Genomic DNA, 14,664 nt, shown 5'->3' with positions numbered 1-14,664 from the left:
TCTGTCCCTGCCCTGCTCATGCTCTGCCTCTCTCTCCTTCAAAAATAAACATTAAAAAAACTTTTTTTAAATTACTTAATTCTAAGAGAAAACCAAAAGGAAGGCAAATAAGGATGCTACAAACTCATGAGCATGTGTGTTGGGAGTGTGGGGGAAGGGCAAACGTTTTTCTGAGCCAATACCTTTGGTTTTGTTAATTTGCTTACCTAATAGGCTTTTTTCTCCTCTTCTTGCAATTGCCTATTTGTTTTTTAATTTGTATTGAGTATATTTGTAATGCACCTTAAATACTTAGCAGAAAAAAGGGCCCAGGTATAAAAAAATTAGATGATACATGGATAGATGGAAGGAAGGAAGGAAGGAAGGAAGGAAGGAAGGAAGGAAGGAAGGAAGGAAAGAAGGAAAGAAGGATGGAAGAGAGGGAGAGAAAGAAGGAAAGAGGGGCACCTGGGTGGCTCAGTCGGTTGGCATCTGCCATTGGCTCAGGTCATGATCTCACAGTTCGTGAGTTCGAGCCGCATGTTGGGATCTCTGCTGTGCACACAGAGCCCACTTCAAATCTTCTATCCCCCTCTCTCTCTGCCCCTCCCTGACTTGCACTCTTTCTCTCTCTCTCTCTCCCTCTCTGTCAAAAATAAATAAAAACTTTTTTTAATAAAAGGGGCACAGGGTGCCCGGGTGGCTCAGTCAGTTAAGCGTCCAACTTCAGCTCAGGTCATGATCTCACAGTTCGTGAGTTCAAGCCCCATATCAGGCTCTGTGCTGACAGCTCAGAGCCTGGAGCCTGCTTCGGATTCTGTGTCTCCCTCTCTCTCTGACCCTCCCCTGCTCATGCTCTGTCTCTGTCTCAAAAATAAATAAAACATTAAAATAATAATAACAATAATAAAATAAAATAATTTAAATAAATAAATAAATAAAATTAAAAAAGGGGCACCTAGGTGGGTCAGTCAGTTGAACGTCCAGCTGTAGCTCATGTCATGATCTCATGGTTCGTGAGTTCAAGCCCCACATCAGGCTCAGTGCTGACAGCTCAGAGCTTGGAGTCTGCTTTGAATTCTCTGTGTCTCTCTCTGCCCCTCCCGCATTCTCTCTCTCTCTCTCAAAAATAAATAAACATTAAAAAAATTAAAAATTAAAAAATTAAAAAAGAAATAAAATAAGTGATTTTTCCAGAATTTTTGAAACTCAGATAATAACTATGTGTGGACCAAGAGAAAGAACACTCTTCCCTCAAAGCTCCCCTAGCCCGCCTGGGGGCACCATCTTGTTTCCCACACACAGAAGTCCACAAATGGCCTGTGTTGCTCTCTTCTCTTCCGTTACCACATCCCAGGACTCTAAGGGTTGTAGTGACTCATACGATCAAAGCTTTTACTCTCCCTGGCTCAACTTATTGGCTCTGTCTGCTTTTAGACTACTTTGTAATTAAACTGAAACCCCCCATAAAGGTACTATGCATCACATACTCAAAGTATACTACCTTGATATTCCCTTCACATAAGACACGTTTCTACATATCTACATCAGAGGGCAGTTATGGCCTCAATAGGAGACGTTTTGGTACTGTCATTTTCATCTGCTATATCCCCCTTCATGCTTCATAAAAGGCATTCAGAGCCATTCAAGAAATGCTTGTTAAATTGAGTTGAACTGAACTAAAAATATTTTTATTGCTTTCCCCATGTATTAGATTTTGAATGACAGAATTTAACAGTTAAATTGGCATAATTAAACCCTCCACGTTTCCAGCCATTGCTTTATTAGAAATATGGATAAATGTACATGTTGGTTATTAACTTATGTTTCCATTGAAAAGCTGAAATGTATAATAATGAACTAAACTTAACAAACTATCATATTGATTTCTATAGGGATTCAAGGATATTTCTCTGGAGAGATTTATCCATGGTGGAGCCAATGTTACAGGATTCCAGCTGGTTGATTTTAATACACCTATGGTAACCAAACTAATGGATCGCTGGAAGAAACTAGACCAGAGAGAGTATCCAGGATCTGAGACTCCTCCAAAGGTATGTATTTGTTTTTATCTTATGTATTTTTAGCGTTTTTAAAATTTAAGGTAGAAAGTTCATTATGTAGTTGTTCTCGTAAATGTTTGTCAGTTATAGTGTGGCATAGAGCACAAGCTTTTTGTCACTAGCACTGCACTGTACAAGTCTTTAATAATTTCTAAGTTTTATATGTAAGAGCAGGATTGTTGGACATTAGCTCAAGTAGTTTACTATTATTATTTTTATTCCTTCGCATATAAATTTCTGTGAAGAAATTGTAGACTTTAAAACAATTTTTCACTCACTGAATATCTCAAAGGTGAACAATCCTTGGTAACTAACTAGTCCACCCCCAAACCGCCGCTAGGCCAAAACTATATTTGCAAAGTGATTTATAATGAGTAGGCAAATTGGGGAATTTAAATGTAAAATGTAAATGTAAAATGCAAAACTCTTTGACACTAATAGTTCAAGGTCAGGTTGCTTAATGTTTCTCTAACTGACATTGCAGAAGCATGTTAGTGGTAGCCACAAAAGAAGCTGGCAAACTTGTTATCACAGCCCGTTTTCTCCTCAGCTGAAGAGACGGTGGCCGTAGACATCATGTAAATAGTGGTGTAATGTGTCTCCAACTCCAGCTTAGTGGGTTTGAGCTCCTGCATAATCACGGCAGTTCTCATTCTCAATGTGCACTGATCCTTAACTGTCAGTGTTTTCTATTAAAATGTTTTCAAATGTCCTTTGGAAATTCAATCCTAAAAAACTATAGGTAATCTAGATCTAGAGGTAAATAGTCTTACGTCTTTTGTTCTCTCGATGTAACACTTTTCCCACCAGCTATGTCAATTCCCCTTGGTAAAACAGGAATTTGGCTGATCATATCAGCTTCACTACTCTATAGAATCATGAAATTTCAAAACAGAGCCTTTATTGAGTATCCGCTATGCGTCAAGCACCATATCCAACCCTCTGATTTTAGGAACTAATAAATACAAGTTGTTACACAGGTGTGTTAATTGGCCATCTCTGAGTTTGCAGGATGCCCAGAATTGAATCATGGGCTTCCTGAGTCTTAGACAAGTGCATTGTCTACTATATTTTACCACTTTCTGTACTTTGGATAACGCATGTGAAAGCATATTAAAGAGCCTAAATATTTTTAAGATGCAAATCACCGTCCAGATTCAAAGCACCGTGAGAAGTCCTTTAGCCTTCATGCAAGTTCAGAGATAAATCCTCCGTAAAGCCCAATTATATCAAGCATTAATGTGCAAAGAGAGGATGTACAAAGTTTCCTGTTGGACTCACTTCTGATCCGGACACTTTGCCACACGTTCCTCTCATTCTCTTGTCTGTGTGCAGAGACTTCCTTGCACTACTGCTCCTCACGCCAATCTGTCTGACTCTTTCTTCCTCACCCTGTCTATGGTCACACCGTCATTTTGCTCAGCATTTCTTCCGTAAACCATCTTTCAAAGATCTTGTGACCCTTTGAGCTGTGGTATCTAGAACAGGCTTCAAGCTTCTCTGTAGGGTTTTGTGGCTCCTTGTGGCTACTAACATCACCACGTGGTCAGGGTGTCCACTGTGGTTCTCCGCCCTGAGCACACTGATGGGGTCAGTCTTTCCCTATCTTGCCTTGAGCCCATCCCAGTGTCTCCTACTTGATAACCTCCAACTAGACTTGTCTATGTCACAGAGTGAGACACTTTGTTTTATATATAAAAACATAATTTTCTCATTTTTCACAGCTCTTATTAGCATGATGCTAGGCACTTACTAGGCATGTCATAAATATACGCAATCAGTTCTCATTACACATGGTATTTATGGTCTATACAGTTGCCATGAACAATGAGTGACATGTGAACACGTGCTCCTAAGGGAGATACAACGTTAGGTTCTTACAAGCCTCTGGCCATAACATTTTTGTCAACCATTCAACACATATCATATGACATGTTGTTTTAAGTCTGTTTACAGACACCCTATGTATTGCATCGTTAATTCATTAACATTGAATTCGTAGGCAACAGCGCTGTCACTCATTCCTCCACAGGGCTTATCTGACACGTGTATTTTCTCCACAAGGCACACCACAGCCTTCTTGCACGGAAGATCACTACATAGCACAGCAGCACTACACTTTTGGGTCATCTTGAAAAGTGAAATCCTCAGCAAAAAGCACATCACTGTGGAAAAATCTGGCACCAAGTAGACCACAAGAGGCCCCTTGTGTACAGTGTGGGAGGAGACACAAGGAGGCAGAGCGTTGCCTTGGTTGACTGCAGCTGGGTGTGCGTGTGTTGCGTGACCCTGTTTTTCACCAACTCCACACACGTCTGCAGATGACCCCCTGCAGCTATTGATTGGGGCATCTCAAACAAATTTAGGAAGTAGGTGAATTTGCAGATATTGGATCCGTGAGTAATGAGGATCAAATGTACTTAACTGAACTTCCCTTGAGTTTCTTTGGTGCCTCATCAAAGATTTGAAACACGATTTCTGATCGTGTCACCCCCCTGCTGTGAAGAAAAGGAAACCTTCTGGAATAGAGGCACTCCACAGTGCAGGCCCAGCAGGTCTTTCCAGTCATGGGTGCTTCTGCTGCCTTTCTGGCCAGCCACACTGGACGGCCCTGAAGTTTTCCCCTCCTTACCAGTCCCTGTGTCCTTGCTCCCACCTTAGCTGTCCTCCACCTTTATTTCCAGCTGTCCAAACCCAACCACCTTATATGAGCCTTCATCTCAAATCCTACTTTGTCTATGAAGCCTCTCCTTAGTCTCCCCGTAAATACAATCCCTTTCTGCTGTGTAATCTCCATGTTATTTAATTGTGTAATTCTCACAGAGGACTTAATGTAATTTTTTATATGCTTATTGTTGCACTTCTGTAAACTCCATTGCAGCAGTAACCATCTAGGACACATCTTTGTAGACTTTGCTATTCTAGCCAGTGTCTAGCACATTTTTCAAAGAGTTCTCAGATGTGGTATTTCATCCTTGTAACAACCACAGGAAATAGTCACTATTAGCTTGTTTGGTTTGATTCTGATCTGTTTTGTGTTCCATAGCTGGAAAATGTACTCATTCCCATAAAACTAGGAGTAATAAGTTAGAATTCACATAGTCCTTTCCTTTCAAAGCTCAAGCTCTCAGCGCTGCACTATGGTTCTGCCAAACTCTGTCTTGTTATCTCTGAACCTGGGTAACCAGAACTCACTTCACCATTGTCATCACCATTTAAAGCAGGAATAACTCCAGGCCAAACCGGAGTTTTACCCAGCCCTAAAATGAAGTGTTTTGTCAGTAAGAATTTTCTAGATGCCATCTAGAAATGTGCGTCCATAAATCTGATTTCTTGGACATTAACACAGTAAGACACGTGGAAGAGAATTATATCCTTCAAAAAAGGAAAATCTATATAAACCACTACATCTTCCCAAGTCCCAGCTCTCCAGCCTGTCAAAGGCCCTTGCCACTCATGCTCCACTCTGTGATATCTGTTCTCTTTTGGAGTTCACTTGTTTCATGAAAATGGATGGACTTTTGAAAACACAGCAAGTGCATTCGCTTTTTGGTGCCATCTCTTCTCAGCTTTATTCTCCCTATTAAACAAGTGACAATGTGTTGTTGTTGTTGTTGTTGTTGTTGTTGTTGTTTCCTTTCTTGAAACCTAAAATACCAACATTGCATTTTTCTCAGGTGTTTTAGGTCTTTAGGAAGTTCTCCTTTCTTTCTTGTTCTTATTTTCTTACTTTCCAAAACAACAACAACAACAACATGACTTGATGGCTTTCTCTGCTCAGAGATGTCTGGTCCAGGCAGGGGAGGAGGTAGAACATCATCCCAGCTATGAGGGTAGCTGGCCCTTACCTATGGTACACGCCTGCCCTTACGCCTATCTCATCATGTCTAGGAGAGTATATTACAAGGCTCATAGTTTACAGGTCTCCCATACATCTTCCTGATGAAGCGTTTTAATTGGGCTCTCTACATAGAAAGGTTCTTTGTTAGGATTTATATTCTCGACCTCATCCACGTTTCATTCTCTCTTCTCCAGCTGGTGTGCCTACTAGTCACATCGCCTAAGTTTACTTTCTGCAATTTGAATTTCAAATGATTTTTCTTCCTTTGCTAGCAGCAAAGCAAGGGGACATCCTCTACCTTCCACAGCACAGAACTGCCTCCTGTACAGGCTTACAATGTTTTCATCATAGAGATCTGACCAGATGGAACTCGGGAAAGAGATCAGGCAGGCCTCTGTCATGATTGGTGGTTGGCGCTCTGCCGTGCTTCAGGAAAATTGTGCCCTGTGTTCCACGTGTTCAGGCATTGCCGAGTCAAAGCCAACACATATTCCCTGTTCTTTTTTTTTTTTTAATGTTTGTTTATTTTTGAGAGAGACAGAGACAGAATGCATGTGGGTTACGGGCAGAGAGAGAGGGAGACACAGAATCTGAAACAGGCTCCAGGCTCTGAGCTGACAGCACAGAGCACAACGTGGGGCTCAAACTCACAGACCATGAGATCATGACCTGAGCCGAAGTCGGACGCTGAACCGGACTGAGCCACCCAGGCGCCCCAGGGCACTGTTCTTTTTATTTTCAGCTTAAACAAGTTACATGTTCTTGGTTTTTCCTCTCGCTTCCTCTTCTATCCTGAATAATTTTTTCCTGAGGGCTTTGTCTTTTCTCACAGAGAAGCAAGGGGCATCATCAGAAAGCACAGGGTCCTCACTTCAGGTCTCTACTTTGACCCTCTGTGACAGCAGAAACTTAGGGGGATGACCTAATGTTCCCGTGCACATGCACACCGGACAACATGCATGGACCTAACTATGCTCATTCCTATGTAGCACAGTGACGGGTACATACACTTCTATTCAATAAGTAGATGTTGTTTCTGGCATCTTATGGCTAGGTGAGAGTAAATATTCCCACATTCTTCTGAGAAACCAAACCAACATAGACACTTCAAGTCAGTAAATGCACAATAAATCTTAAGGAGCCCTGCTGGGCATTTCAGAAGAGGAGAATGAGGCACCCCAGCCATTCTGGACTCAGCCGCAGCACATGACTTCAAGGCAGATGGTGGTAATAATGCACTTAGCTGCTTGCACTTTATCTGTTTCTACTCGGACCCAGTGAAAAGACCTCACCAAGGGGTCTTGCTTTTCTCACCCAATGGAAAACTGTGCATTAAAATTTTATTTTTCACAGTGTGTTTTCCATTTTAAAATCAGAGTGGTAAGATTCAGTATACACTCTTTGTAATAAAGTGATAATAGAAATTTCTGAAGCTAGAGTCAATTAAATATCAGTAATTTAACTGTCCTTTAGGCAAGAGGGTGTTTAATCGCCCCTCTTCGGGTGCTCAAGGACCCCAAGACTGTTCCTGGTGACTGATAAGAGTTGATCATTCACCATTATAATTACTTTCATTTTGTTAGTATACGTCTGCTCTGACTTATGATGGAGTCCTTGTGATGGCTGAAACTTTCCGAAATCTTAGGAGGCAGAAAATTGATATTTCAAGGAGAGGAAATGCTGGGGATTGTCTGGCAAATCCTGCTGCTCCATGGGGCCAGGGAATTGACATGGAGAGGACACTCAAACAGGTAACTCACAATTTTATTTAATTAAGTTCAGTTGATTTCACAGTGCTAAGTGTGGCATCTTCAAGAAAATGGAATAATTTTTTTGAGAGTAAATCTGTATTACAATTGCCATTTTAATATATTAAGCCATTATCATTTTTGAGACATTTCTAAATAAAATACTAAGTAGAATACTGTTCATATCTTATATAGATGCTTAGTCAAGATAAACTAGGTCATGTCACAATCACAACCCCAAGTCCTTGTGACTTCAAACAACAGGAGTATTTCTCACTCACACACACACGTTAGATTAGGAGAGGTACTCTGCCTGTTGTAATCACTCAGGCTAACACAGCAATAACCGTCTCAAATGCTACAAAGAGAAAGAGAGTTATGGAAGGTTTTGAATTGGCAATTAAATGCTGTGGCCCAGTGGTGACACTCATCACCTCTGTTTACAACTCACTTATTTCAGTCACATTGACCTACCTAGCTATGAGGACTCTAGGAAGTCCATGCTATCTTGGGGCCAGAACATCCAAGAACTAGAAATGTTTTTTAACCACTGCTAATTACTACCACAGTAGATCTTTAAATTGTCTTGTAAACTTGGATTAAGTAATTTGTTTATTTTACTCTGTTTGGGTTATACTAACAGTATTTTTCAAATGATTAATGTAATATGTGTATATTTGTAATCTTACATTTTAAACGTTCTGAAATGCCATGAGTTCAGATCACAGGTAAAAATGAATTAAAAGGAAATTTGGAATAAAAAACCCTTGAAAGTTTTTTTTTAGTATATCTGTATTTTAAATCCCTCAGGGCTTAATTTTAATATTATCAAGGAGAATATGATACAGTATGGTTATCAGGACTATTTAATGTATTATGTGAATACATAGATAAAACTGAAAAGCAACTATAAATAACCCATATTTCCTTTCCCATAGGCAATACTTCAATATTAAGGAAGTATTCTTTATCACATTAAAAAAAAAAACATATTCCTCTTTCAAGTATATATCAGAATTGATTATATCCCTTTGATTTACTTCTTTCAGATTATATCCCAGCAGCTCAAATATCCTATGGTATTTTAGTTATTCATAGCTTATAGTTACAGCAAATGAAGTCAAGATTTCTGTAAGCAAAATGGCAAATGAATATATGTGTGGGTGTTGTTTTTCATTCATAGGTTCGAATTCAAGGACTGACAGGAAATGTTCAGTTTGACCACTATGGACGTAGGGTCAATTACACAATGGATGTGTTTGAGCTGAAGAGCACAGGGCCTAGAAAGGTGAGCCACACTCAACCGGTCTTCTTAGTTTGCATTTGACATTTTTAAAGGCTTATACGTAATAGGTAGCTGGATGGTCTACATTGGTTTTTAAATGTGAGTACTTACAAATAGCATTTTTTTTAATAATCTGAGCTGAAGTAAATTCTTGTGTCACATAATTGATATTTAATGGTATGCCAAAGCTGAAACAAACTAATTTATATGCTGTTTATATCCTGTATCCAAAGTGGAAACAATACATTTTTTTAAAAAAAGATTTAGCAAAAAGAGTCTCAAAAACCAAAATTTACAGTGCAGGAAAGCATACCTTGCAGATAAGACACGTACTCACCTCCATGCAGTCATTTATGAAATCATCAGAACAACAAAAACATATTTAGAACAGATGAAACATTCTTGAAATAAGCAAGTAAACACATTGCAGTGAACAAAAGAAAGAGCAGATAGAAGATGAGATTAAGTTTATCACTTGGCCAGCAGGGTAGAGGAACAAACACCTGGGAAACTCTAATTGAGGGGATGGGGAAGTTGGATAGGAAGCTGCTGATGCCAGCTTCCTGGATTTCAGAAGGTGACTCTGCTGGTCCGGTGACGTGACTGGGCACATCATTGGTCGTCTGAACATCCAGCCAGTACTTGATGTTACGGAACCAGACAATCCAATCTCAGTAGTTAGTAGGTACTTTATACCCAACACATATAATTTTTAACATTCCTTTCACTAGGATTAGCTAGGATGCTCAAGGAAAGACGTGTTCAGTTCCCTCATCTAAAAATTGTCTCAACCCTTGGCTGTTTTAAAAAACTGTCTCATGTATAATTTCCTGCTACAATGCAGTAATAGTAGCTAGAACGTATGGAATGCCTGCTGTGTCCCAAACACTGGACTTGGTATGACTTAATCCAACAAACCTGTAATGTGAGTACTATGAGCTCCCTTTTTCCAATGAGAAAACCACGGCCGGACAGGTTATAGCTCCTTGTCTCAGGCCCAGCAATGAGAAAACGAAGACTTTAATTCAGATGTGTCTGATGTCAGAACCTTCTACATTATTACCCCACCTGAGTGGTCCTGCTCCAAAGGAGTTTACTTTCTCGCACGGTAGAATATAGTCATTTCCACGACAGTTAAAAAGAAGGCATGTGGAAATCCTAAAGAGGAGGAGATCCCTTCCAGCTAGAGGAAGACAAATCAAGGAAGGCTGTGTCGAGGAGGGAGGCTTTAGACGCAGGAAACCAGCGTTCGGACAGGTGGACAGGGAGGCTGGACGTGGTGAGAACCTGAAGCAGGTCAGGAAGAGCAGGTGACAGGGCACCTGTGGAACAGGCCTGCCCCATGGGCCCCTCCAAGGACACCACCCGTGGCAAGGGAATGAGATGTGCTCCCAGGAAGAAACGTGGTGAGTCCCATGTATACACCGACTGGACCCACTGCGTCCACACACAGCCAGCGACAAGAAAGGAGGCAGCCCGTTTGGGGCAAATGTTTCTCCCCTCTTTGGAGCGGACAGAGTCCCCGCCCTAACAACAGTGGCTCACCTCCAGGCGCACCTTCCGGCCACACACCAGACTTTGCAAGAGGAGCCATGTAAACAGAAGCTTTGCGAAATGCAAAAGACCACCCCCTACTTCACAAAACAGTAAGTACAGAGAGTAGAATGACCTCTCCGTAAAAGAAAGAATAAAAAGGAAGCTGGTGGTAGCTGGCAGTAACAGCAAGGGAGCTGTATATGGCACTGAATCCTTCCATGGCCTGTTGAACCGTGACGCTAACGGCAATTAAGGTTTTTGGAGGCGAAGGTTAAAGAGCAAGTTGGGAGAGTGATGAACATCTTCCCACTCAGCTGACATCCATCCAAAACCCTTAAAAGAAATACGAGTGTAAAATCGGGTAGACTCATCCGTCTTCGTTTTTCCGTAGCAGCGAGCAACTTGGGCCTTCTGTCAGGAATATCAAACTTAAAAACGAGCCACGCCGAGAAACACTCTGCTGGTGGAACTCGGCAAAATGTCTGCAAACTGAGCGATCGTTCTTGTAAATGGAACAGTTGCCGGCAAGGGAGCTGTCTCTGAAAATAGATCAGAAGGTCTGCCTGTCAGTTTCCGTGACTTCTGTAACAGAGGAACTGATGGAGAGACTCCTTAAGGAGCAGCCACGACGCTCTTTCAGAAACGCTGGCTCCTGAGTGTGGTGGGACCTTTCCACTCCACTGACCCCCAGGAAGTGCCCTGGAACCAGATGTGCCTGGTGCAGGGATTTTTAATTGGAACAATTGTATTTATTGAGAGCAGGTTACATCCCACACACCAAAATGGAAAACTGATGTGCATTTTTACATTTAATCCACACAACAGCCTGGAGGTGAGATACATTTTTTTCCAAATTTTTTTTTAAGTTTATTTATTTTTAAGAAAGAGAGAGAGGGAGGGAGAATCCCAAGCAGTCTCTGTTCTGTCAGCACAGATCCCGGTGGTGGGGCTCAATCCCCTGAACCATGAGATCATGACCTGTGCCGAAATCAAGAGTCAGAAGCTTGACCAACCGAGCCACCCAGGCACCCCTGCTTATTCTCATTTTAAAGAAAAGTAAGGCTCATAGAAACTAACCTGCCCAGCGATGTTTAGCTAGAAAGACGTGGAGATGGGGTGGAAACCAGGGTTCACCAGGCTCCAGAGCTCACCCTCTTCATTGCTGTGAAACCCTGTCAGTCCCAGGGCCTCTAAGAGTTCTCTTTAGGGCTGGTATGAGATTCCTATTTTGGGGGGACAGGTCTGGTCTTATCAGCCCTCCCAGGAGCAAGCTTTAAGTACAACAGGGGCTCCTCATGGCCCCTCAGTCCTCACCAGATCCCTACATCACAGTCAAGGTCCCCTGTAAAAACAGAGATGTTTCTTCATAGTATGGCAATATTTATGCACAATTCACCTTTAGGAGTCCAAAGAAGACAAATATTTTTCTGACATCGCTGCCATTTTAGTGATTTAAATGCTTCCCTATTTTTGCTCTAGCATTACAAAAGTATACTTCCCCCAATTTCTGTCTCTAGGAAAAATGCCTAGCTCCCCATCTGATTAAATGAGATCAGGCTTGGGAAAAGTTGCTAGTACATTGTCCGATGGTGTGACGAACTAAAGAGAGAAACTGCATCTCACGTGAGGTTCTAGGTCCCAACTCTTAAGATTCCTTTCTTCAGGAGGTGACCCCTATATCACTGTCCGCTCTAATTGACTCAATTTCCAGTGAGTCCATGGTCTAATGAGATTTGCCATGAATGGTCCCATACCCCAAGCCCTGGCTTTCTTTTTGCACAGAATTGCAAGTAAATAAAAGGCAAACACATCCACTTAGGTAAAATTTTGCTTATTACTTTAACTTGTCAGCACTTCTAAATCACTTATCTTTTAAGGGTCGAGAGTCATGAAGCCGCAGGCCATTTTTAAATGCAAAATGTCAGGGTCTTGCCAACATCTGAGGACTCTCCAGGATGTGTCCCAAATCTGTGTTTTTTTCTGTTGTGGGAACTCATTAAGAAAGAAAAATGCCATTCCTAGACAATGAGCTGCTGGGACCTGGAAGGTGGCTACCTCTTAACGAAGTGCTAAACTATAAAACCTATTTTCACATCTTATAATTGTCATGTGGAAAGGAGAATTAACTGGAAGCCTGTTAACTGACATGTTGCTTTTTTTTTTTAAGTACACATAGGAATTGAGGGTTATTAGGATGTGTGTGTATGTCTCAGAGGCGTACTTGTTTTTAAATTAACTTTTTAACTGAGTTCTTAAATAAACGTCAGCTACAAATAGATTCTTTCGGACACTTGAAAACAATTGCTGAATTGCTGTACGTTCATGATTTCAGATCAAACTAAGAACTGTCAAACCCTCTTAATGACAGTCAGTTTCCTCTGTCTGCCCTATGATGATACATGCAACATTTGTGAATAATATGTTGCCTCTTTCTGACATGTTAATCCTTACTTCATTTTACTATGTTCACAAATACTAACACAATAGTTAAGAAGCTTGGAAGAAGCAGGAGAGACTTCCAGAACATACTGGAACAGATGAGACCAGTAAGCAATTACATAAATTTTATTGGAGACACGAGTATGATCACCTGCATCCAGAAATTCAGGAAGGAAGTTAAGCTATTAAGTGAACACCTGTTTGAGAAGGTTGTGGAGCCTAATAGCAAAGTGTGTGGACTCTGTGTCCTGCAGACCTGAGTTTTGAATTCTGACCCATGGAGTATTCCCGAGTGCAGTGTATTTAACCTTCTTTTATAGGCCCTCATCTCCAAAATCTGGTTCGTAAATGCACCTACTTCTGAATTTGGTGTGTGTATAAACTTTTCCATGCATCTAGACAAAACACATCGGATACAGTGTGTGTCCCAGTGCAAGCAGCCCAAGTGGTGGCTATTCCTATTACTTCATGGTCTACATGATACAAAGAGCCCTGGATTTCCTTTAGGACCCCGTCACAGTTCATTACTTTGTAAAGTACTTAACTAAGTACTTAATAGATTTTATGGAAAGGACTTTGTTTCGTGTCCAAATGAGAAAGTAATACAAGGATGTAAAAATGCAAGAATACAAATTTAAGTGTTATCTTTGAAAGTGAAAATACTGCTCATTAATATTAATCTCTGATGTATGTAGCCTTTTAGAAAGTGGTCAGGCTTTTACCCCAGGGCTAGCTTATGTAAAACCCAAAACTATTTCTATATTGCCTCAAAAATATGCAAGACTTTTTTTGCTTGAAAATAACCCGTATATATTCCCTTTACGATAAAACCAGTAACATTGATAAAACCATGTAAATTAGTTTTAGAAGGTGACAGTCCCACTAGAAGAGAGGCTCAACATAAGATGGTTTTCCATCTGTATCCCTATTCTTTTTTGAACCCCTCCTCCCCAATGTCGTGGCCACTCCACGATGGTATATTGTGAAGTTGCCAAATGTACAACCAGGCAGTATCATTAACATCAGAAAAATCGGCTCATTGCCAACTAAGAAAATTCCCAAAGCCTTCTTTTTATCTCCTTTTTAAATCTGCCTGCTTATTAATACCCCTCATTGTTCCCAAAAGAGCTGGAGAAGACTATTCTAAAATGCGTCTTCAACAATTTTCTCTGTTCTGCAGGTTGGTTACTGGAATGATATGGATAAATTAGTCTTGATTCAGGACGTGCCCACTCTTGGCAATGACACAGCAGCTATTGAGAACAGAACAGTGGTTGTAACCACAATTATGGTAAGTTTTGGTCTATGCTTTATGCTGTTCCGTCTTGTCCACAGGCAGATTTGATTCCCCAGCCATGGGGAACAGGGTGAGCGCTGCATCATACGTGTGGTGGCATGGGTCATGGGTCACATGATCCACGGGAGTCCGTTGAGGCCCTGAATAGGTTTGTCCTGAGCTTTGAGTACACTCGGTACTTTCATTTGTATTATCTTTTGTTGCACTGTTGTTCTTGGAAAAATGCTCAGATGTTAACAATTGAAACTGTCACACTCTAGTTAGAAATGGATGAAATGCTAACATTCCAAAGGACACAAGAATGAACATGAGAAAAGCAGCAGCCAGTCACAGAAAAATATCTGGTAGTAAACACCATATTATTGTTGTTACTGTTTTTTTTTAAACATCAATGTAATAATAGTTAATAGTGTTCAAATGGATAATTTTCAAGTAGTTTAATCATTGGATAGTGATTTGCATTGTCTGTTTATAAT

General features: G+C 40.8%; 1 protein-coding gene across 14 annotated transcripts in view; it reads left to right on the top strand.

The window, feature by feature from the left end:
* Window positions 1-14,664, top strand: part of GRIA4 (glutamate ionotropic receptor AMPA type subunit 4) — a 390,564-nt gene that overhangs the window by 312,561 nt on the left and 63,339 nt on the right. For all 14 annotated transcript variants that reach the window (XR_003417752.2, XM_027051948.2, XM_027051942.2 and 11 more), the window contains 4 exons: window positions 1,875-2,033; window positions 7,467-7,634; window positions 8,815-8,919; window positions 14,072-14,182. Coding sequence is in view for 13 of the 14 variants with exons in the window: in XM_027051948.2 (XP_026907749.1) it covers window positions 1,875-2,033; window positions 7,467-7,634; window positions 8,815-8,919; window positions 14,072-14,182 (543 nt within the window). In the remaining variant the exon portion in view is untranslated. The remainder of the gene's footprint in view (window positions 1-1,874; window positions 2,034-7,466; window positions 7,635-8,814; window positions 8,920-14,071; window positions 14,183-14,664) is intronic.

Source organism: Acinonyx jubatus, chromosome D1 (genome assembly GCF_027475565.1).
Source record: "Acinonyx jubatus isolate Ajub_Pintada_27869175 chromosome D1, VMU_Ajub_asm_v1.0, whole genome shotgun sequence".
In the NCBI taxonomy this organism is placed as follows: Eukaryota; Metazoa; Chordata; class Mammalia; order Carnivora; family Felidae; genus Acinonyx; species Acinonyx jubatus.
The sequence above is the reverse complement of the archived record's forward strand: the minus strand, read 5'-3'. Positions and strand labels throughout refer to the sequence as shown.